Genomic DNA, 24704 nt, shown 5'->3' with positions numbered 1-24704 from the left:
AAGAAAAGGAATTCATGGAAAGCTTACAGGATGGCTTTTTTGGACCAGGTTGTGATGGAGCTCTCAAGGGAGGAGGCTATTGTGGGCCTAATGCTATGTAATGAGCCAGACTTTATAAAAGATCTTAAAGTAAGGGAACACTTAGGAGGCAGCGATCATAATATGGTAGGGTTCAGTATGCAGTTTGAAAGAGAGAAGGCAAAATCAGGTGCAATGGTGTTACAGTTAAATAAAGGTAATTACAGGGGCATGAGAGAGAAACTGACGAACAGCGACTGGAAGCAGAGCCTAGCAGGGAATACAGTAGAGCAACAATGGCAGGGGTTTCTTGGTGCAATTGAGGACACAGTGCAGACGTTTATCCCAAAGAAAAGAATGATTATTCGGGGTTGGGTGGGGGTGTGAAATTAGACAGCCATGGCTGACAAAGGAGGTCAGGAAATGCATCAAAGCAAAAGAGAGAGCCTATAAAGTAGCCAAGAGCACTGGGATATCAGAAGAATGGGAAGACTACAAAAACAAACAGAGAATAACAAAGAGAGAAATAAAGAAGGAGAGGATCAAATATGAAGGTAGGCTAGCCATTAATATTAGAAATGATAGTAAAAGTTTCTTTCAATACATAAGAAACAAACGAGAGGCAAAAGTAGACATTGGGCAGTTCCAAATTGATGCAGGAAGGCTTGTGCTGGGAGATAAGGAAATAGCTAAAGAACTTAATAAGTACTTTGTGTCAGCCATCACAGTGGAAGACATGAGTAAAATCCCAACAATTAAGGAGAGTCAGGGGACAGAGTTGAGTATGGAAGCCATTACAAAAGAGAAAGTGCTAGAAAAGCTAAAACGTCTAAAAATTGATAAATCTCCTGGCTCCAATGGGCTACATCCTAGAGTTTTGAGGGGAGGTAGCTGAGGAAATAGCGGAGGCATTGGTTGTGATCTTTCAAAAGTCACTGGAGTCAGGGAAAGTCCGAGATTATTGGAAAATTACTGTTGTAACCCCCTTGTTCAAGAAAGGATCAAGACAAATTATAGGCCGATGGAAAATTATAGGCCGATTAGCCTAACCTCAGTTGTTGGTAAAATTCTAGAATCCATCGTTAAGGATGAAATTTCTAAATTCTTGGAAGTGCAGAGTCAAATTAGAACAAGTCAGCATGGATTTAGTAAGGGAAAGTCATGCTTGACAAACCTGTTAGAATTCTTTGAAGAGGTAACAAGTAGGTTAGACCAGGGAAAGCCAGTGGATGTTTTTGATCTAGACTTCCAAAAAGCCTCACAGGAGGCTGCTGAGTAAAGTGTGGGCCCGTAGTGTTCAAGGTCAGCTACTGGCATGGATCGAGGATTGGCTTTAGGGTGTAGGTTTGCTCGCTGAGCTGTAGATTTGATATCTAGACGTTTCATTACCTGGCTAGGTAATATCATCAGTGGCGACCTCCAAGTGAAGCAAAGCTGTTGTCTCCTGCTTTCTATTTATATCTTTCTCCTGGATGGGGTTCCTTGGGTTTGTGGTGATGTCATTTCCTGTTTGTTTTCTGAGAGGTTGATAGATGGTATCTAGATCTATGTGTTTGTTTATGGCATTGTGGTTGAAGTGCCAGGCTTCTAGGAATTCTCTGGCATGTCTTTGCTTAGCCTGTCCCAGGATAAATGTGTTGTCCCAGTCGAAATGGTTTTCTTCATCCATGTGTAGGGCTACGAGGGAGAGAGGGTCGTGTCTTTTTGTGGCTAGCTGGTGTTCATGTATTCTGGTGGCTAACTTTCTTCCTGTTGTCTTACGAAGTGTTTGTGGCAGTCCTTGCATGGAATTTTGTAGATGACGTTGGTTTTGTCCATGGGTTGTACTGGGTCTTTTAAGTTTGTTAGGTTTTGTTTGAGAGTGTTGGTGGGTTTGTGTGCTACTAGGATTGGCTGTCTGACAAAAGGCTGGGATTAATGATTCTTTTTTGGAATGGGCAGCTAGTCCCAAGGTTCAGTGTTGGGGCTGCAGCCATTCACTTTATATATTAATGATCTGGATGAAGGGACTGGAGGCATTCTGGTGAAGTTTGCTGATGATATGAAGTTAGGTGGACAGGCAGGTAGCACTGAGGGGGTGGGGAGGTCCCAGAAAGATTTACATAGTTTAGGAGAGTGGTCCAGGGAATGGCTGATGAAATTCAACTTGAGCAAATGCGAGGTCTTGTACTTTGGAAAAAAGAATGCTGGCATGGACTATTTTCTAAACGGTTAGAAAATTAATAAAGCCAAAGTACAAAGGGATCTGGGAGAGCTAGTCCAGGATTCACGAAAGGTTAACTTGCAGGTTGAGTCCATGATTAAGAAAACGAATGTATTGTTGTCATTTATCTCAAGAGGGTTAAGACTTGCGGATTGAGTGATGTGCATCTGAGACTTTATAAAGCTCTAGTTAGGCCCCATTTAGAATACTGTGTCCGATTTTGAGCCCCAGACCTCAGGAAGGACATACTGGCACCGGAGCATGTCCAGTGGAGATTAACACGGATGATCCCTGGAATGGTAGACCTAACATACGATGAATGGCTGAGGATCCTGGGATTGTATTCATTAGAGCTTAGAAGGTTGAGGGGAGATCTAATAGAAACTTACAAAATAATGCATGGCTTAGAAAGGGTGGACGCTGGGAAAATGTTTCCGTTAGACGGGGAGACTAGGACCTGTGGGCACAGCTTTAGAATTAGAGGGGGTCAATTTAGAACAGAAGGAGACATTTCTTCAGCCAGAGAGTGGTGGGCCCGCAGAATTTATTGCCATGGAGAGTCGTGGAAGCCGGGATGTTAAATGTCTTCAAGACAGAAATGGATAAATTCTTGATCTTGCAAGAAATTAAGGGCTACGCAGAGAGTGCGAGTAAGTGGAATTGAAATGCTCATCAGCTATGATTAAATGGTGGAGTGGACTCAATTGGCTGAATGAACTTACTTCCACTCCTATGTCCTCTGGGTTTATGGTCTTATGGTTAGTTAGGCATTACCTCCCTTTACAAAACTGTGTTGACTATCTCTAATCAATTTATTCCTTTCCAGATAATTATAAATCCTATCTCCTAAAACTTTTTCCAATACCTTACCCACAACCGAAGTAAGGCTCACTGGCCTATAATTACCAGGGCTGTCCTGACTCCCCTTCTTAAACAAGGGAACAACATTTGCTATCCTCCAGTCTTCTGGCACTACTCCTGTTGACAATGATGATGTGAAGATCAAAGGCATAGGCTCTGCAACCTCCTCCCTGGCTTCCCAGAGAATCTGAGAATAAATCTCATCCGGCTCAGGGATCTTACCTATTTTCAGATCTTCCAAAATTGCTAAAACCTCCTCTTTGTCAACCGTGATCCCATCTAATCTAGTAGCCTGGATCTCCATATTCTCATTAATATTGCCCTTTTCCAATGTGAATACTGACGAAAAGTATTCATTAAGTGCTTCTCCTATGTCCTCAGATTCCACATACAACTTCCCACTACTATCTTTGATTGGCCCTAATCTTGCTCTAGTTATTCTTTTATTCCTGATATACCTATAGAAGGCCTTAGGGTTTTCCTTGATCCTATCCGCCAACAGCTTTTCATGTTTCCCCCGGCTCTTCTTAGCCTTCTCTTTAGATCTTTTCTGGCTGACTTATAGCTCTCAAGCGCCCTAACTGAGCCTTCACGCCCCATCCTCACATAAGCCTTCTTCTTTCTCTTGACAAGAGGTTCGACCAATGCTCCCTCTCTCAACAACTACCTCCCTGCCTGATAGGTACATACTTATCAAGGACCCACAGTAGCTGTTCCTTGAACAAGCGCCACATTTCAAGTGTGTCCATCCCCTGCAGTTTCCCTCCCCATCCTATGCATCCTAAATCTTGCCTAATTGCAACATAATTCGTTTTCAAGCAGTTATGCATCTTTCCCTGTGGTATATACCTATCCCTGCCCATTGTTATTGTAAACATAACCAAATTGTGGTCACTATCAAAGTGCTCACCTACATCCAAATCTAACACCTGGCCGGGTTCGTTCCCCAGTACCAAATCCAACATGGCATCGTCCCTCGTTGGCGTGTCTACGTACTGTGTCACAAAGCCCTCCTGCACACATTGAATCAAAACTGACCCACTTAAACTACTTGAACTATAGTATTTCCAGTCAATATTGGGGAATTTATAGTCTCCCATAACAACTACCCTGTCACTCTCACTCCTATTGAGAATCATCTTTGCCATCCTTTCCTCTACATCCCTAGAATAATTCGGAAGCCCATAGAAAACTCCTAACAGAGTGACCTCTCCTTTCCTGTTTCTAACCGCAGTCCAAACTACCTTAGTGGATGAGTTCTCAAATGTTATCTCAGCTGCTATAATATTACCCCTGATTAACCATGCCACTCGCCCACCACCCCTTTTATCATCTTCTCTGTTCTTACTGAAACATCTAAATCCTGGAATCTGCAACAACCATTCTGCCCCTCCTCTAGCCATGTCTCTGAATGGCCACCACATCGAAATCCCAGGTCCCAACTCATGCTGCATGTTCACCCACCTTATTCCAGATGTTCCAGAAGTAGACACATTGCGATCCAACATCTGATTGCCAATGCTGGAAATGTGTTGCTGGAAAAGCGCAGCAGGTCAGGCAGCATCCAGGGAACAGGAGAATCGACGTTTCGGGCATAAGCCCTTCTTCAGGAAGAAGAAGGCCTTCCTGAAGAAGGGCTTATGCCCGAAACGTCGATTCTCCTGTTCCCTGGATGCTGCCTGACCTGCTGCGCTTTTCCAGCAACACATTTCCAACTCTGATCTCTAGCATCTGCAGACCTCACTTTCTCCATCTGATTGCCAATGCCCTCTCGTGACCTCACTACTCTCAACTTCCTGTACACTGGAACTACAATTCAGGTTCCCATCCTACTGCTGCATGTAGTTTGCTTTTAGTCCACAGTAAGGATGGCATTTGATTTTGAGGGATGTTTGCAGATAGTGGCATTCCTTCAAGTCTGTTGTCCTCATTTCTTTAAGTAAAGGAGATCATGGGTTTGAAAGGTGCTGTTGAAGAAGTCTTATAATCTTTCTGAGGTGCATCTTGTAGATAATGCACAAAGCTGGCACTTGACACTGGTGGCAGATGGACTAAATGTTTAACATAGTGAGTACAGTACAAATCAAACAGCTTGCTTTGTCTTTGATAATGTCTGAGTTTACACTTATCTAAATAAGTGGAGAGTGTTCCAATGTACTCTCTAGATTAGATTAGATTAATTACAGTGTGGAAACAGGCCCTTCGGCCCAACAAGTCCACACTGACCCGCCGAAGCACAACCCACCCAGACCCCATTCTCCTACATTTACCCCTTACACTTAACACTACGGGCAATTTAGCTCGGCCAATTCACCTAACCTGCACATTTTTGGACTGTGGGAGGAAACCGGAGCACCCGGAGGAAACCCACGCAGACACGGGGAGAATGTGCAAACTCCACACAGTCAGTCGCCTGAAGCGGGAATTGAACCCAGGTCTCTGGCGCTGTGAGGCAGCAGTGCTAGCCACTGTGCCACTGTGCTGCCCACAACTGTGCCACCGTGCCACCCTCTAGCTGTGTCTAGTAGTGATTTAGAATTGAAGAAAACATCTATCTATCATCTGGTCCAGTTCTGAAAGGCCATCTTCCTAAAATGTAACTTTATTTCTCCTTCCACAAAAGCTATCGGACCTGTTAAAAATTTGTGACATTTTCTGTTTTGAGATTTCCAGAATCCCATTGCTTTTGTTTCTTCTTTTAAAAAAAAGTTCAAAAAATAAAAAAAATGTACGCAGAACTGTTTTAAGTACCCGATAAATTTATTTCTTGTTCGTTTACAATGTGACCAGGAAATCAATTTATACTTCAAGGGGATTCCTAGATATTCCCAGTGGTTTGGCAGTCGTGCTGTGCAGACAGGACATATACAGTACTGTACTCCGTAATTCATCCTTGATTCCTGACTTAAGCAAACTACTAAAGACAACCACCTGATGAAGGAGCAGCGCTCCAAAAGCTAGTGCTTCCAAATAAACCTGTTGGACTCTAACTGATGTTATGTAATTTTTTTTAACTTTGTACACCCCAGTACAACATCGGCACCTCCAAATCATGTCTACTAAAGAGTTAAATGTACGAATATAAACCTCCCTTTTAGCTCGTGTTTGAAATTTAAACAATGAATCAGTGGAGAATTGCATGAAAGACAGTGCAGTATGCAGAATCATTAATAGTATAAAGATCTGGAAACAATAATCCGCAATCTTTCTCTCTTCTGGATTAACACTACAAACGCTGGTCCATGCTGCAGGAAGAAAACTACATTACCCATAACTCCACACAGCCGGAATACGCATGCCCCGAACATGTGTTGTCAGCGTGCCGCCTGCCGCGCAACCTATGCCACTAGCCGGAAGTGCCCGTCCGTCCCACCTTCCGTTGGTGCGAATTGGCGAAGGGCACGCGATGACATCAACGGCAGGATGTTGAAATGGCTGGCGCAGCTGTCAATCAGACACGGAGGGGCGGGGCGGTATGGGGCCGGGGATAGGTTTCGCGGTGCGGTGGGGGCGGAGCGCTGACGGACGGAGTTGATGTGATTGTCGGTGAGAGGGAAGAAAAAGATGGCGGTGGCGGCGGCATTAGTGGAGTTCCAGCGCGCTCAGTCCTTAGTCAGCACCGACCGGAACGCATCCATAGACATCCTGCACAGTATCGGTGAGTGAGAGCGGCGGCTCTGTGGCCGCTCGGTGGCCTTACAAAAGGTTTCAGGAGGCCCGGGGCAAGAGTCGCCGGGGAGCTAACGCTGCTGACTCACTGTGAGTGTGAGGCCGGGCCTAGTTTTGCACACACCGGGCGGGGAGGGCACAGTCCGATTCCTCTCCTCTGGGCTCACAACAGATCGCCCCACACCAGCAGAGTGAGCAGAGGGGATGCTCGATCCGGAGGGAGGTGAATGGAGAGGGCAAGGTTTGAGATTGTCAGCCTCAGAGTCTCGCACATGACTCTTCCCTTCTCTGACGACCGGCAGAAAACAGTCGCTTCAAAAGAATCTGAAACGGATTGAGAGGCAACTTGCAGGGATGTTGATCCTTAATGAGGCATATTCCACAAACATTATGTGGAATAAAAGCCGAAAGATTTTTAGGAAAGGAGGATTAAAGTGAAACATCAAAGCGTTGAGGTGGGAAGGTAGTCAAAGGAGACCTAATGCCCAGAAAGGGAATTAGCAATAGTGAGTCAATTTACTGAGTCATAGTAGCAATGGACAGACACATTACCTGTGATGAGTTTATGGGAGTTAACTGGGCTAGGTTCTGGAATAATAATATTGAAAAGGAAAAGATGCATATTTATTTGATCAGAGTGTAGGGGGTTCTGGTAACTAATTTATTTGACAGTTAGACACTCTTAGTACAAGTTGCACATCTGAATAAGCCATTATGAAGACACACTCAAGGAAACTGTGCTATCAGCTTTACAACCAGGAAAGTGATAATTATGTAAATTTAAGTACAGCTTTGAGAGCTACTTGGTCGAACTATCATGTATTTTTTTTCAAGCATCTAAAGGCAAGACTGAACACTATCTAGCATGTCCCAATTGCATTAAAAAAGTCAATCTGCTTCAAATTTCTACTTCATTATCTTGGTGATTCTCTTGTTGCATTAGTGCATGTAAACTTGGTGGGTTGAAAGTTGGTTCCTGTGTGTGTGAATAGTAAAGGATCCTGTTTGCTGAGTGCCTGACATTTCTCCATTCATCAGAAATGGTGCTTTTATAGGGCAGATACCTGTATCTGCCAGAAATCTTAATATAAATGATAAGAAATGGTCATGTCAAATGTCATTTAAAGGGTACACGCTTCAGTAGAACAGTTCAGCATGCATATTTAATAACCTGTCTGTTTTTGGATATTTGCTTTCTTTAAAAATGTTGACAATAAAGAAGTGAGGAGATTTTGATCTAACAGTCTATAGTTATCTTTTGATATGCTGCAGATGTTTAACACGAAACTTAAACTTTATCAACAGCTTCCAGTTTAGCAGTAATGGCAGAATTATCTCCGAATGTCCAACTCTGTAGTTTATTTGAAAAACTTTTTTGATAAAAGTTCTGTACTGACTTATGGATTCAACGTCAACTGAGCTTATTTGCAGTATACTTTTACGTCAAGTTATAGAGTCATACAGTCTGAAAATACACCCATCACTCCAATTCATCCATGCTGACCAGACATCCCAATGTGACGTAGTCTCATTTGCCAGCATTTGCCCCGTATCCCTCTAAATCCTTCCTATTCATATACCTGTCCAATACCTTTTGCATTTTATAATTGTATCTGCCTCCACCACTTCCTCTGGCAACTCGTTTCATATATGCACCACCCTCTGTGAAAACGTTACTCCTCAGGTCCTTTTTAAATCTATCTCCTCCCACCTTAAACTTATGCTCTCTAGTTTTAGACTTTTCCAACCTCACAAAAAGATCTTAACTATTACCCTATTCATGCCCCTCAGAATTTTATAAATCTCTATAAAATCAGTCCTTAGCCTCTAATGTTCCAGGGGAAAAAAGCCTCAGCCAATTTAGCCTCACCCCATAACTCAAACCTTCCAATCCGGCAACATCTTTGTTAATCTTTTCTGCACCATCTGAAGTTTAACAACACCCTTCCTATAAGAGGGCAACCAAAATTGTACATGATATTATAAAATTGAGATTTTTGGCAACCAGTTATTTTTGTCTTTTTTTTAAAAAGAAAATTAGTCTACTTTTAAGTCTCTTATGCTGTCTATATTTTGTCTTGTCCAATAATTCTAGACTGTAATGTATTTTGCAATAATCATAAAATTCCTACAGAGCAAAAAGAAGCCATTCAGCTCATCAAGTCTGCACTGACCATCCAAGGAGTATCCCATCCTATACCCATAACCCCGCATTTACCGTGCTAACCCTGGTAGCTGGCGCACCACTGGGCAATGTAACGTGGCCAATCCACCTCACCTGCACATCTCTGCACTGTAAGAGGAAACCAGAGCATTCGGCAGAAACCCAAATAGATGGAGAGAATGTGCCAACTGCATGCAAAGTCACCAGACAGGAATTGAGCCTGGGTCCCTGGCGCTGTGAGGCAGTGTGCTAAACACTGCCACCATGCCAGCCAAAGTAAAGACAATGGTGCTGAACATGTTAGTCAGGGGTCATTTTTGTTGAAACTTTATTGCTGGAACAGCACAGCAGGTCAGGCAGCATCCAGGGAACAGGGGATTCGACGTTTCGGGCACAGGCCCTTCTTCAGGTCATTTGTGTTGAGCAAGCAGATGCCAGATACGTTAGGGAAACAATAAACCTATTTCTGATTGTGGCCATAAGAATGTTCCTTTCCTTTATGACTGTCAAGTTGAACAATTCCATAGTTCAAAACTTTTTTTGTTGGTTAGGCTTAGAAACGTTAACTTCTCAATTCACTTCATTTGAATTCTGGAAAGAGATTCTATAATCGCCATGAGAAACTAATGTTGTTTGTGTGCTATATTTTAGTGTAACTTTTTATTTTGTCAGATTGTTCTCCTCTTCAGGACTGTGTTTGAGACAGTAGTCTGTTGTACACAGCTTGGAGACGAAACTACTCAATTGTCGAGGTGCACCTCTTGTTAACGAAGTTAGTTTTTTGCTAGAATGCTTTTGCTTGTACTGGGAAACTAATATCCCTTACCTTGTAGACAGAGCTGCTTTAGAAGTAAAATGTCATTTAGCTGTATAGATGCAGGACAATTTGAATTTTCAGTTTGTTATTTTGAGAAGTGAAAAGTACTTCCTATATGCTTCACTAATTTATTGCAATAGCCAACTGTATTTACATAGTGACTTGAATGTTCTTCTCTGGAGTATTATACTAATTTGGCACTTTGCTCCATCTAGAACTATATAACTGAGAGAAATCAGGAGGGCAAAAAGGGATGTGAGATAGCTTTGGCAAATAGGGTTAAAGAGACAGCAAGTTCTGAGAAGATTTGTAGCTCGGGTTGAGGTTCTGGATGTAGGTTTGCTCGCTGAGCTGGAAGGTTTGTTTTCAGACGTTTCGTCATCGTACTAGGTAACATCTTCAGTGAGCCTCCGAATGAAGCACTGGTGGTGTAACCTGCTTTCCATTTATATGTTTGAGTTTCCCAGGGTTGGTGATGTCAATTCCTGCAGTGACCACATTTCCTGGTCTTTTTCTCAGGGGGATGGTAAATGGGATCCAAGTCAATGTGTTTGTTGATAGAGTTCCGGTTGGAATGCCATGCTTCTAGGAATTCTTGTGCATGTCTCTGTTTGACTTGTTCTAGGATGGCAGCGTTATCCCAGTCAAAGTGTTGTCCTTCCTCATCCGTATGCAAGGATACTAGTGAGAGTGGGTCATATTGTTTTATGGCTAGTTGATGTTCATGTATCCTGGTGGCTAGTTTTCTGCCTGTTTGTCCAATGTAGTGTTTGTTACAATTCTTGCAAGGTATTTTGTACTCAGACCCCTTGGCATCATGGTAGCCCACAAACCCACCAACACTAAAACAGCAGCTAAGAACTTGAAAGACCCTATACAGACAAGATGCAAAACTAATGTCATTTACAAAATACCTTGCAAGAACTGTAACAAACACTACTGTATGGTGGTGGAGGATTGTTTTTTGACTGGAGGCCTGTGAGCAGTGGTGTGCCACAAGGATCGGTGCTGGGTCCTTGTCATTTATATAAACGATTTGGGTGTGAATGTAGGAGGTATAGTTAGTAAGTTTGCTGATGGCACCAGAATTGGTGGTGTAGTGGACATCAAAGAAGTACAACAGATCTTAATCAGATGGGTCAATGGGCTGATGAGTGACAGACAGAGTTTAATTTAGATAAATGCGAGGTGCTGCGTTTTGGAAAAGCTAATCAGTGCAGGACGTATACACTTGATGGTCAGGTCCTGGGGACTGTTGCTTAACAAAGAGACCTTTCTCACAAAAAACACAGAGACCTTTGTGTGCAGGCTCATAGTTCCTTGAAAGTAGAGACGCAAGTCAATAGGATAATGAAGATGATGTTTGGAATGCTTCCCTTTATTGGTCAGAGTATTGAGTATAGTAGTTGGTACAGGACATTGGAATTTTGCATGCAATTCTGGTCTCCTTCCTATCGGAAAAGATGCTGTGAAACTTGAAAGGGTGCAGAAAAGATTTACAAGGATGTTGCCAGGGTTGGAGGATTTGAGCTATAGGGAGAGGCTGAATAGGCTGGGACTGTTTTCCCTGCAACGTGGGAAGCTGAAGGGTGACCTTTTTTATAGAGGTTTATAAAATCATGAGGGGCATGGATAATGTAAATAGACAAGGTCTTTTCCCTGGGGTGGGAGAGTTCAGAACTAGAGGGCATAAGTTTAGGGTGAGAAGGGAAAGATATATAAAAGAGACCTAAAGGGCAACCTTTTCATACAGAAAGTGGTGTGTGTATGGAATGAGCTGCCAGAAGAAGTCCTGGAGATAGTTACAATTACAGAATTTAAAAGGCATCTGGATGGGTATATGAATAGGAAGGGTTGAGAGGGATATTGGACAAGTGCTGGCAAACGGGACTAGGTTAGGTTAGGATATCTAGTTGGCATGGATGAGTTGGACCGAAGGATCTGTTTCCATGTGGTATGACTCTATATGGTAGTAGGCTTTAAGAACACTGAGAAAATTTATAGGTATTGAAAGATATTGGAAAATATCAGAAACACATTGAGGGTGGTAGAGATTAAAGAGTAGTAGGGACAGCAGCGTCAATGGATTTGAAAACCAAGGATCTGAATTTTAATTTCAAGACATTGCCATGAGCTAGTGTTGGCCAGTGAGCACAAGTGGTGAATGAATGGGACTTGGTCATAGAGATGTATAGCACGGAAACAGACTCTTAGGTCCAACCCGTCCATGCCAACCAGATATCCTAACCCAATCTAGTCCCACCTGCCAGCACCTGGCCTATATCCCTCCAAACCCTTCCTATTCATATTCCCATCCAGATGCCTTTTTAAATGTTGCAATTGTACAAGCCTCCACCACTTTCTCTGGCAGCCCACTTCACACACTTGCCACCCTCTGTGAGAAAAAGTTGCCCCTTGGATCCCTTTTATACCTTTCCCCTCTCACCTAAACCTATGCCATCTAGTTCTGGACTCCACCCCAGGGAAAAGACCTTGTCTATTTACCCTATCCATGATGCTCTGGGAAAACAGCCCTAACCTATTCAACCTCTCCCTATAGCTCAAATCCTCCAACCTCATTGTAAATCTTTTCTAAACCCTTTCAAGTTTGAGTCTACCATGTGTGAGGCAGGGCAGGAATGTATGCAAAAGCATAGATGACAGTTTTAGCAGTAGCTAAGTGAGGTAGGGGTTTTTGGACAATATTACAGAGTTGGAATTAGGACGTCTTACCATGGAATAGTTAAATACCTTTGTACAGTTTTCTTGTTCGGTATATATTGTGTTATTGAATTTACCACACTTGGAGAAAAATCCTATCCTTGAGTTGCACAGCACAAGTAGACACTGTAACTTTATGACTAAGCAATTTGCTTCTTTGGTTAAAGTGCATTTGAGACAGGATGCATCAATATCAGTTACACACTTTGGGAAGTGTGGTGACTTTTCATTGTTCTTAAGAGTCTAGTCTCTCTTTTTTGTGACAAATTGTCATGGTATCCTGGAAAAAAAGGTCAAGCATATAATTCAAAATCAGTGGTCTTATTGACCAGTCTATATCTAATTTGGTCCTGAAATCTTGCTAGAAATTTTTTTTTCATTTTACATATATCTGTATTTAACCTTTGAATTCCATAATTCCATAATTTTGTCTCTTCCTTTTGTGAATTTTGCAGAGCACAGAAACTGACCCTTTGGTTCAACCTGTCCATGCTCAACATAATCTAAAACTTAACTAGTTTCACCTGCATGCTCTTGGTCCATATCTCTCCAAACCTTTCCTATTCATATGTTTATCCAGATGTCTTGTAATTGTTGTAATTGTACCCACATCCACCACTTCCTCAGGAAGTTCATTCCATATGCAAACCACCCTCTGTTTTAAAAAAAACTGCCCTTCACTCTTTTTTTAAAATCTCTCTTCTTAAATGTGCTCCTATTTTTGAATTCCTCCATCTTACAGAAAAGGCAACTGCCGTTAACTCTTTCTGTACCCCTCATTATTTTATGAACTTCAAAGGTCCTCTCTCAACTCCAGTGAAAAAAAAGTCCCAGTCTTTATAATTCAAACCTTCCATACTTGGTAAAATCCTGTTTAAGAACCTTTTCTCATGAGATGAATCTAAATAAGTTTGGTAGGCATGTAGCTTTTTAAAGAAAATTATGTTGCTTTAATTATAATGGGAAGGAGGTATTGTGATTCCATGATATTTATTTGAAGAATGGTTTCAATAAATGTCAAAAATATCACACTCACTTTTGAAAATGCCTAGCTTCACAAACACACAATTTGTGTGAAGGCTTGCTCAGTCTGTACCAAGTGAGCAATAGAATCTGCAGTTCCTGGGTTTGATTGCTGTTTTCTGATTTAACTAATCTCAGCTGGGCTATCAACAGGGGTGCATCAGTTAAACTTCATTAGGATCAGGAAAATAATGTCATTGCTGTTCCTGATCACGATCCTGTGACTCCTCCTGGAAATGCATATGTGTAATTATAATGAAAATATATGGGTGTGGTAATGTGGAAATAGGTCATTCAACCCAAATTGTCTATATTTTATGTCTCCATTGCTACCAAGTAATTCAAAAGACAAGGGAGGTTTGGGCTTTGCTCAAGTGTTCCCTTCCCACCTCCAGTAGTTAGAAGTTCAAGGCTCATGTGCCGATAATGTACTTGGATGAAATAGCATGAAGCTGTGCCTATGGCCATGCTACTGTGAAAATGCCAGATCAGAAGTTAAGCAGACTCTGACTTGTTCAGTGTTTGGATGGGAGACTCCTTGGGAATGCAAGGAGCTGCACTTTGCCCAAAACTGCATACATTCATGTAGAACTCTGAGCTCAAAAACTGCATGAATTTATGTAAAACTCTGTTATCTCTCTTTTTTTTTAGATTAGAATCAATCTAAACATCAGGTCATAGACAGAGAAACAGGGGGCTAACACCTTCAACATATTGTCTAGCTATCACCATTGTTAACAGCTAACCTGAAAATGCAATTTAGAAAAAAGGTTTTGTGATTTACACATGAAAGAAGTGAAACTATCACTGTATTCTAACAGATGAAAGGCTTAACAGACAATCAATTTTTCAATGTATAATTTCAGTTGCATCACACTGCAAATTTTTGCTATAAATTCTGTGTTACGATCGAGCCCGCCACTATCACCTGATGAAGGAGCGTCGCTCCAAAAGCTAGTGTGCTTCCAATTAAACCTGTTGGACTGTAACCTGGTGTTGTGTGATTTTTACCTCTGATTGTCCTGTTTGTGTCTGTCAGCCAGGGCTCCCTGATTGGAGCTGTTAATCTGTGCCAATTGGGGAATTCATTCGGAGGCTGGCTGACTTTGTGACAACCACTGCATCCCTCTTGCTCTGAGGAGTTGGACAAAGGCTTTTTTTTAAATTGAAGTTCCTCCTGGGAAGTTTTAGTTATGAGTCATGTTACTCCAACTTTGCATCTGAGGGCAGTGTGTAAAGTACAGTAGATTTCCTCTTGCGTCCAGATCATCTCAGAAGAAAGTAATTCTTCTGTTCTGGCAGCAAAATCATCAAGGGGGCAACATCCACCAAACCCACCTCTGATTTCAAGGTATCTTCAATGCAAGAGGCAGAACCCACAGGTTCTGGAACAGTTGGAAAGGCAATCGAGGAGCTAGGCATGTTTTGTATGGCATCTTCTTGATTCTGGAAACTCTACTGGAGATATCCTTGTAGTTGCATGAGGGGTGGTGAGATAATTGAATAAGAGCTGGGACTGTTCAGTATCTAATGAAACTGTAAGCTGTTTCTTGAAGTCTGCCGTCAAAGTTTGGACTGCTCCTTTTGCCAGATCAGTGGATGATGGATGGTATGGAGCTGTCCTTGTACGACGAGTGCCATTTGACTTGGGGAAATACTCCAAATCCCTGCTGGTAAATGATTATCTGTAGTTTTTTAATTCTTCCTGTGTTTGATGGATGAACTCTATGCATGTCCAGCCACTTTGACTGGGCCTCCACAATGGTTAGTACATTGAGCCCGTGAAAGGGCCTGCGTAGTTGACATGTAGCCGAGGTTTACCTGGCCATTCCAATGAAAGGTGGAAGCTGCTGCCGGTAATATTTTGTTCTTGTGGGCACTGCGCTACATATGTGGCTATGTCTACCTTCAATCTTGGCGACCAGACCCAACATCTTGCCAGTATCTACATTTTGGAAACCCCTGGATAATCCTGCTGGAGTTCAGCCATTATCTGGCAGCAACCTTTGCTCATGCCAATCACTCCCATAATCATATGCCTCCTCTACTGTGTCTAAAACGGTTTCAATTCTGGTGTGAGGGCTCTTTGATTTCTCCCATCACTACCAACTGTTTTAGTTTTGTAAGGAGTGGGACTTTCTTGTGTCCAAAGTGTGTTGTTGTTGTCGTCGTCGTTGTTGTTTTTGTTGTTGTTGTTTTTGTCATCGATGATTGATTGTGTTTGGAAGTGTGTCCTGCAAACATGAAACCATATGGACTTTTCCAGTGGTATATCTGCCAGTAGGACATGGCTCATCTGCATTTGCTATTTGGTCTACTGAACGGTGTACCAACTTGTAATGCACACTCATAATTAAAGCCTGCCATTCAACTTGGCCTGAAGGAATGGGCAGTAGTGCCTTGTCCTCTTCAAGTAGACCCAGTAGGGGTTTGTGTTCCACTATTTTATTACAAATTTATGTCTGTAAATGTATTGGTTGAACTTCCTGACTCCAAATATGACTGCCAAACCTTCCTTCTCTATCTGGCTAATGCGGAGCATAAATACGCCCAATGTCCTGGATGCATGTGCTCTTGGGGATTCCTCTTCATTGGGCCACCTATGAGCTCATACTGTTCTAATATTAGCATAGTGGTTCAGTGGTTAACTCTGCTGCCTCATAGTGCTAGGGACCCAGGGTTTAATTCCAGTCTCTGGCAACTGTCCATGTGAAGTTTGCATATTCAAACCTGTGTATGAGCTTTTCGTATTAATTCACAAACCCAAGGAAAGATCTAAGCTCTGGTGCAAATGTGGAAGCTGGGATACCTTTGGATCACCTTCACTTCATTTTCCAATGGGTATAACCCTGTCTTGACTCTGCAACCCAAGTAAGTCACTTGGGGAGACCAGAACACACACCTTGCTTTCAAAGTTGTACACCTGTCTGGGAGAAACATCTGAGGACTATCTCTAAGTGCTCCTTATTGGTATTCCCTTTTATTAGAATGCCATCTAGATAAATGGCAACCTTGTGAAATGTTCTGCATTATCTGTTGAAAAATTGCACAGGCTGACTATATCCCAAATGGCAATCTTGTATATTGCTACAAGCCCTTATGGGTATTAATTGTAGCATACTTCTGGGAATTCTCATCTACCTGCCGTTGCAAGTACACATGGCTCATGACCGGCATAGTGAAGTTCCTTCCTCCTCTTTCCCCCACCCCACCAATCAGTTTTTGTATTGAGGCTTGGTTTTGTTTTTGGGTTTGGCTGTGGGCTGACCTAGAGTCCCTCTGTCCAGCGTGAGGCTATGCAATTGCCTTCACTCAAGTGGTGTTCCCAAGCTCAATTGGTGGCGAGGATGTTCACTTCCGTTGGAATGCCTAGCAACTCATATGTTCCACTTGCCGCATTTTTCAATGATAAATCTAGTTGTAGTGCCTATTTCAAATCTAGTAGGTGCTCTTGCATGGTTACATAATTAATCCCACATACCAAATGGGGTCTCAGCATCTCATTAAAAGGTTAAACCAAAGTCACATGCCTCGGCCAGTCATCTTAACCGAGCCAAAAATCCTGATATGGATTCCCCTTGTACTTGAATTGCCCAGAAAAACAGTGTCTCAGAATTGGAGGAGGCTAGGGGTTGTAATATTCCTTAGCTAAATCTTTCAACCCTTTTTAAAGGTATTAGTGCCTGCTGGTGCTTCAGGGGAACTTCGGCTCTTAACTCAAAAAAGCTACTGGTCCACAAGCTGTCTGGAGAATTACTTGTTGCTTTTCATATGTTAGGATTATATTGAAGACTCTTCTGAAGACAGCATGCTGATGATTACTGCATTTTTCTAAGGGTAACTCCCAACATCTTTCAGTACCGTTTGCTGTACTAGGTGGGGCTTCCTTAACTATCTCTGTTCTGCAAAATGCAAATTTGTATGTGGAGATCCCTGCATTTGACATTTATTGCAAATTAACTGTAGCAACACAGCCAGCTTATGGTTCATGGTGTAATGTTAAAAGATTAAATTGGAATATCTGTCTGGACATTAATGTAATATTAAGCAGTTAGACTGGAAGTGGGTGGAACAACATTCATGCAAGAATGTGAATCACCCACACCCCAATTAGACAGTCATTTGCTACTACTCCCTGCTATTATCAAATTAAACTATTGTTCAATCTCTTCCTTTCAGAAATGCTTTCTAGCCAACCCCTGAAGCTAGATATGTCGCACCTGCATTGTCTTGGGGAATCAGTCAGGAAATTGTTCACTTAATAATATCCACAGGATTAGGGCATTTAGATTTACATTATTTCCGAGCATGCTCTCATCCTACCATTTGTAAGTGGGGTAAACATGTGACTGAGCGTGACTGTGGGTTGTCTAGAGTGGCATGTGACTATGGGGGAGTGGCCAGAGTATCTGTAGGCATGGCCATCTGACCTGTATAAAGGGGGTTTGTTTTCTTTGTTCAGTGCCTTTTTTGACTCGACCTCGCATGCATGCGAGGGGGGGATAAAGGGGATCACCTAGGTTGTACAAGCTTTAATAAACTTTGACTGTTTGCAGTAGTTGGTGTGTGTGAATTGCATCTTGTGTGTGAAACCTCAGGAAAAGAACCTAACAATGGAACATTTTTGGATATCCCTTTATACATCAAACTTTTTTGCTTCTTTAAAAGCAAAAAAAAAAAACTGGACATGTTCAAAGTGAAACGAAAACAGAAATGCTAGTTGCCTTCAATGGTCAAATGTGGAGAAAACATTTCAGGGTTTGTGCACAGTTTTCATCAGAATTCTCCTTGTGCATATGCTTATCTGTTCTCTCCACAGTTGCATACTGGATTTTTCAATCAATATGTTGCTTTTTGTGAAAGTTGCTCTTTGGTATAAGTACATGAATGAAAGTTAATTTGTTAGCATTGGTACAAAGAGTGAACTTCTGAGAAGCTAAGCTGTGGTTATGCTAGAAATTGCTTTAATTCAAAATTTTGTCCATGTAGTTTTTGTTGGTGTATACCCATGCAATCCAAAATTAGGGAGTTGGGAATTGCATAGAGGTTTGGTTGCAAATGATCATCTTAAGTGATAAATGAACCCTAAAATGTTTGTTTTCATGTGTACATCTAACATTACTATTGGCTTGTATGTATATGTCTATATACTGTATGACTGGACTTGGTTGGGCGTGTCTGGAGATGTGGTGGTAGTTTTCTTCCTGTCTCAACCTCTTGGATGAGTCTTGATGCATGGTCTTGTCAATTGAACAATGACTGGATTTACTCCCTTCAGCCAATCCATGTTGTTAGTCCAGTTTGTGCTTTTGTCAAGGTATATTTAATAACATTATTTAGAATATAAAGAAAATCTAGATTATTACTTTAAAATAATAATGGAAGTGAATATTAATGAAAGTATAATGTAGCGAATTATTAAACACCTCTTTTTATTAAATGTCTTGTCGAGGACGAGAAATAAGCAACACTGGTCAGCTTAAGTTAGGGTGATAAATGAGCCCTGAGATGATCTGCTTCTTGGATGTAAAATGCTCCACTTTCCCAAGCCCATGTTGCTGTTTAAAAAACTGCTCACTTCTGCTTCAGTGTTTTTGCAGCAGTTTCTGGCCCATCCCATTCTATTTTTCTTGTAGAATTTCCAAATGATCATCTTACGTTTATCTCAGGTGGGAGCTTGAACTTGGGTAATGTAGCAGGGAGATCAGCCGCCCTCCAGATTCCCAGAAAATTACATCCAGTAGCTTGGATCTGTCTCCCACCCATGAGAAAGTCTTAAATTCCAACTTCTGACTAACCATTTTCATAAATCTGAACAAAGATTTGCAATTGATTAAGAAAACAGTAAAGTTAATGTTGATATATAGTACTTTGTGCTCTGCATTAATAATCTTTTGAGATATAACAATTCTAGAATGAAAAGGAGATTCTCAGCAGTGCTGGATATTCAGGGATACAAGAGTCAAGGAATGCAAACCAGGTTTTACCTGGAGGTTAGCAATTTGAACTGCAGAAATTAGTCTTCATGTATACTCTAACTACCTTTAAAATAGAAAGTTAATGTTTAAAAAAAATCTTTGTCTTAAAACTCTACACATTTTTTGACTTCTGCCTTGTCTATTTATGTCATTTCTGTACTCAGATCTACGTTAATGCATTGTCTGGTTGAATTTCCATCCTGATCTTTAAACGAGTTGATAGCAGAGCCCCTTCCTATCTTGTAATTTGCATAAACCCTGTATTTCTCCAATCTACACTTCTCCAGTACTGGTGTCTCGCACATCTAATTTTTCACTTCTTCCATTGGTAGGTGTATCTTCAGCCAACGAGACCCTAAATGCTGTGATCGCTTGTTGCTCACTCTGTGTCTCATGTATGCTCGCTCTATCTCAGTTCAAACCTTTTTCATAAAATGGCCCCTTCACAGCAATATTACTTTAATAAACTCTCATTCCAAGAAGTTAACAAAGTTATTTTTCAATATGCATATTTGGTGTTGGAGCCATGTGTATATGATATCAGATTGAGTCAAGGAGTTTAGTTGTTTTATAGGTTATGGGGTACTAGATTTACTCTTGACGACAATTTGATTTTGTTAGGATAAATTAAATGATTAGTTTCTTGTTTAGGGTTTGTTTGTGAGGAGATTTGTCTTGAGTTTTTAATAAAATGCTTTAAAGCGAAACAGGTTTATAAATGTTTTGAAAAGTTATTGAAACTGTCATCTTTCTTAATTTTTGTTTGTCCCAAAACCCCTACAGAACTTGTGTAAATGGTTTAATGTGGGTGTCGAAACTTAATCGAAATAGAATGTGGCAGTTAACATTTCCTTTCCAACATGAGCGTTATCAAATAAATTGACTTTACTCTGCCATTATCATTTTTGGCAGGTTCACTTTTTCAAACTGTTGTGGACGTAGTCAGTATGTCGGTTTTACTTTACTGGGTTGGAGTTCCATGTAATTCATTCTGCAGTGACCTGTCGTCCTTGGTTGAGCAGGAGTTATGAAAGTAGTTGTCACAGCTGTTAATTGGTGTCATGGTTATGAACGTACCAACAAAAAAATGACAGTTTACTAACAGTTTCCTGGAGCACTCTTTCTCTGTCATTTGGAAATGACCATTGTAGTACTGTTTATATACATCAGCTCAGACCAAGAGATCAAAATTTTTTTTTTTTTTTAAGGCTCTTAATGAGAAAATTGCCGAGCTAAGTTTTATCAAGAACTTCCTTTTGATTGTCACTTAATAAAATGATGTAATCCCATAATGATGCCATTTTCTGGAATTGTGCTGAACTTCTTTTGAGGGCTTCCTTCTTTTGCTAAGAGCACAAACACCATCCAGAAAAGAAAATCAAATTGTTGACAATAATTGTGTAAACTGTTTCCAACATATGTATGTCAATTACTTTTGTGTTATTAAATTTCCTTTTTTTTTCAATTTACAGAATCCTATTTTGTTTCCTCTGCTTCAGAAGATTGCCAATGCTGACTGTACGGCTGAATATGTGCTTTTCTCACTTGTTTCCCAACATTGTACCACTTGGTTACAGCTGTTCTATATAAGTCATCTTTAGAGGAACCGATCAGGCATTATCATGGCATTATCGATGGTTTGTGTCTCAAGACTGACTCACTAGTCATTCTTCGTTCTGTTGATGAGGGACAAGACTTGCTTCACTTTGGCTGTGGCCAGTTGTATTATTTGAATGATGTCCAATAAATGGGGCAAGTCTTGTTGCTCTTTTAGAGAGACTGCACCACAAAATGTGTTGTGGAATTGCATTATGTTTGGCTGCCTTCAATTGTGTCCAGTTGGCCATTGCTCTGCCAACCTTCCATGATCTCTTGGCATTTGCTATTGTCTTTCAGCTCCCATGACCACTGTGTTTTCATATCCTAGCTCCAAGATCGTTATTGCTTCACAGTGTGCCAAAACACACTCTTGTAGGCATTGAATTTGGTGGTTTTGTACAGTTTCTGTGATATTTGGAGAATCTAGCATCAGCCAAAATCCTTTCAATTCATCTATAGGTTCCTCATGACACTGTTTTCTGGGTTGCATCTTGGTACTATCTCAGACTTGGATTATATCATGCATGATGTCTGAGCCATAATAATGCTGTGAACTATTTCAGAGAGACTTGCATTTTCTTTCTGGAAGCAATAGAGATGAAAGAGCTCCTTCCATGATAGATGCTATCACGGAAATAACTTCTAGATAGTGAATGTTTTTACTATTCCTTTGCTTTACTGCCCCCCAATCAAATGTAAACAGAAATGTGGCAGTCTAGTCATTATCCATAACAATACAAACTCTTAGCTTGCCACCACAGTTAATGCTGCTATCCATCAGAATGCTTGAAGTATGCAAAAGGCATACTGAGTGTTTTGGCCTTGAGAATATTCCCAGCCAAAAAGTGGATATAGGCATGTGCTTGTGTTGGTTCCATTTGTATTTTCGAGATCCACCTCGGTAGTTTCTTGATGTACGAGAGAAGGAAAGTAGATAAGCAGGAGCTTATTCTTCACCAGTTGTATTCACTGTCTTCCCACATGCTTCTCAAAAATTTTCCCCAACCCTTTGACTTCTCTTTGAATGGTTTAATTTTTTTTCACTGATTTATAAGCTGCCTGCTCCCCGGGTGCCTTTTGAGTTGATGCATCATGCACTTTGGCAGGCCTTGGTGTATATTTATAACTTCCTGTCCCTAATTCATGGTATCCCAATCCAGTTCAAGGTCCGAGTGGAAATACCATTTCTACCAGGAAAGAAAAGGCTAAGTGTAAATTGTTTCTCTCTTTTAAGGCCCTGAGTTGCTTTTGAAGTTTGTAATTCTGGTAATCCCATGTTAAATTTGAATTTTAAAAAGTTCCCACATGATACTAATTTGCACACCTGTAATTTAAAGTTAACATTTTTCCCTTTATTTATCTTCTGGTACTTTTAAAAACTGGCGATTTATGTAACTACATTACAAAGTGGTCTCAGTATTTTTGCATTTCAGGTTTTCATACAATAGAATTAAATCTACACTAACAACAAAACATAACCCCTTCTGACTTGTGTATATCAGAACCAGGAAACCTTCAATAAGTGTAAGGGTTCACTATGTCACCACCTAATGAGTTTAGATTGCTTACCATCTAAAAAGCCTCATTATCTGGATACAATTCCCAAATTACAATAATAAACGACGATTTCGACGCATTCACAATTTTACGAACATCTGATTTATGCATGCAATCCTAACATAGGGATGTAATTTTAAAGACCTGGCATATGAATATTTTATGTATTTCCAAATGTCTCTTTTATAATGTCCTGCAAAATTTTCTGACTTGCATACAAATAGACTTGTGGACAACCAAGAGGCTGCCTATAGATTAATTTCAAATAGCAGCTGTTTAACACCAGAGAGTTATCAGTCTGGCATAAAAAGCAAAGTTAATAAACTGACCGGAATGAATCATGTCTTTGCTTATTTGTCTTTCCCTCCCTTCCACCACCACCACCACCGGATTTCAAAGAAATGTAATGGGCCTCCTTTCTGCAAGCAGCATTCTCTCCCTGTATAGGTGGCTTCCGCAGGTTGATCCTCGAGCTCATTCGGATGAACTTGTTTTCTGGTCACAACTTCCATTCCCCCTCTTTTTTGCTTCCTTATCGGCTCCTTGTGAATGTCAAGTAGGTTCAATCCATCAATCAAGATAACTGCTGATTTGACTTTTGATCATAAGTTCCTCCTTGTTCTTCTTCTCCAGTCATAGATTCTGTATCTGGAGGCGTAGCAATAGTGGATGGAAGGAACCTAGAACTGGAAGAATTATTAGATTAGATTACTTAGTGTGGAAACAGGCCCTTCGGCTCAACAAGTCCACACCGACCCGCTGAAGCGCAACCCAGCCATACCCCTACATTTACCCCTTCACCTAACACTATGGGCAATTTAGCATGGCCAATTCACCTAACCTGCACATCTTTGGACTGTGGGAGGAAACCGGAGCACTCGGAGGAAACCCACGCAGACACGGAAAGAATGTGCAAACTCCACGCAGTCAGCCGCCTGAGGTGGGAATTAAACCCGGGTCTCTGGCGCTGAGAGACAGCAGTGCTAACTGCTGTGCCACCATGCCGCCCACTATTATAATTGCTGGAATAGTAAGCATGGCTGTTCACTGTCTTTCTCATGCTCATTGCTCCTCCCAATCAAACACTGCGTTGTTCTTTTCACTTTCGCTGAAGCATTTGTGCCAGCTTCATTTGGACTCCGGGGTGCATGACCAACACAGACTTTTCTGCACCTGAGTCTTTGAATTTTCAGAACACCTTGAAGTTCTATTGGTGATTTTGTGCTCCTACCCTTTGCTGTGAACTGTATTTTGAAACCTGCTCAGATCTACCTCTTCAGCTTCATAATTTTTCTGCTATTACCATAAACTTTGTTCTTTTTAGGAGACTTTCATCTGAAAGGCACTTATTGTTACTCATCTGATTCTCATTAGACTATTAAAACACTTGCAAATAACATTACCCCTATCTGCTTGCTTAGGTAGATACAAAAGATTCCATGGTACTTATTTTGAAGAGCATTCATGGTATTGCTGAGGATTTGAACACATTTACTCTCAATCAATATTGTGAATGCTGTGTGCATTTTTTTGTGTCAATTAGCTACATTTCAACAATGCCAACACTTCAAGACATCATCGTCTATAGAGGGGTTTGAGACTTCCAGTAGTGTGAAAAGTGCTATATAAAGGCAAATCATTTTCATGAAGCTTCTGGCTGAATGGAAAATCTTCAGGTTTAAATTTCCATTCAGAAGAATGTTTGCCTCCAATCTGAAGAAAGCAAAGTTTGATGCAAACCTTACTGTCTCTCTAAGACTGTGCCTCCAAAATCTACCTCTTAATTAGTGTTAGGGCAGAAACTTGATTATGTGGCTTGGTATCAGTTTTGTTTGATATCTTTCACGTCCTAATATGTTAAAGGTAGTGGAAGGGAAAGGCATAGATGCATTTGGGTGAAATAGATAAGCACTTGAAGGCAAAAGGAATCAAGAATAATGTAAATAGAAAAAGGTGGGAGTTACTGGGAGGAGTTAAATCCTGTTGATTATGCATTGTACGAAATGAACGTTCAGGAATCATGGTAATAAGCATCATATAATGTGCCTAGGTTAAATCTGTAGTAGACATGCAGGAGACTGGAAGAACACAGCA

The 24704-nt window shown here is 41.0% G+C and overlaps 1 protein-coding gene across 1 annotated transcript in view; it reads left to right on the top strand.

Moving 5' to 3' along the window:
* The first annotated feature begins 6590 nt into the window (after window positions 1-6590).
* The window catches only part of LOC122540012 (26S proteasome non-ATPase regulatory subunit 11), a 94726-nt gene continuing 76612 nt past the window's right edge, over window positions 6591-24704 (top strand). Inside the window, exon 1 of the mRNA XM_043675300.1 lies at window positions 6591-6740. Within this exon, the coding sequence (XP_043531235.1) occupies window positions 6647-6740 (94 nt within the window). The 5' untranslated portion in view covers window positions 6591-6646. The remainder of the gene's footprint in view (window positions 6741-24704) is intronic.

The sequence above is a fragment of the Chiloscyllium plagiosum genome, chromosome 33 (genome assembly GCF_004010195.1).
Source record: "Chiloscyllium plagiosum isolate BGI_BamShark_2017 chromosome 33, ASM401019v2, whole genome shotgun sequence".
NCBI classification, from domain to species: Eukaryota; Metazoa; Chordata; class Chondrichthyes; order Orectolobiformes; family Hemiscylliidae; genus Chiloscyllium; species Chiloscyllium plagiosum.
Note: the sequence above shows the minus strand (reverse complement) of the source record. Positions and strands in the feature narration are given on the sequence as shown.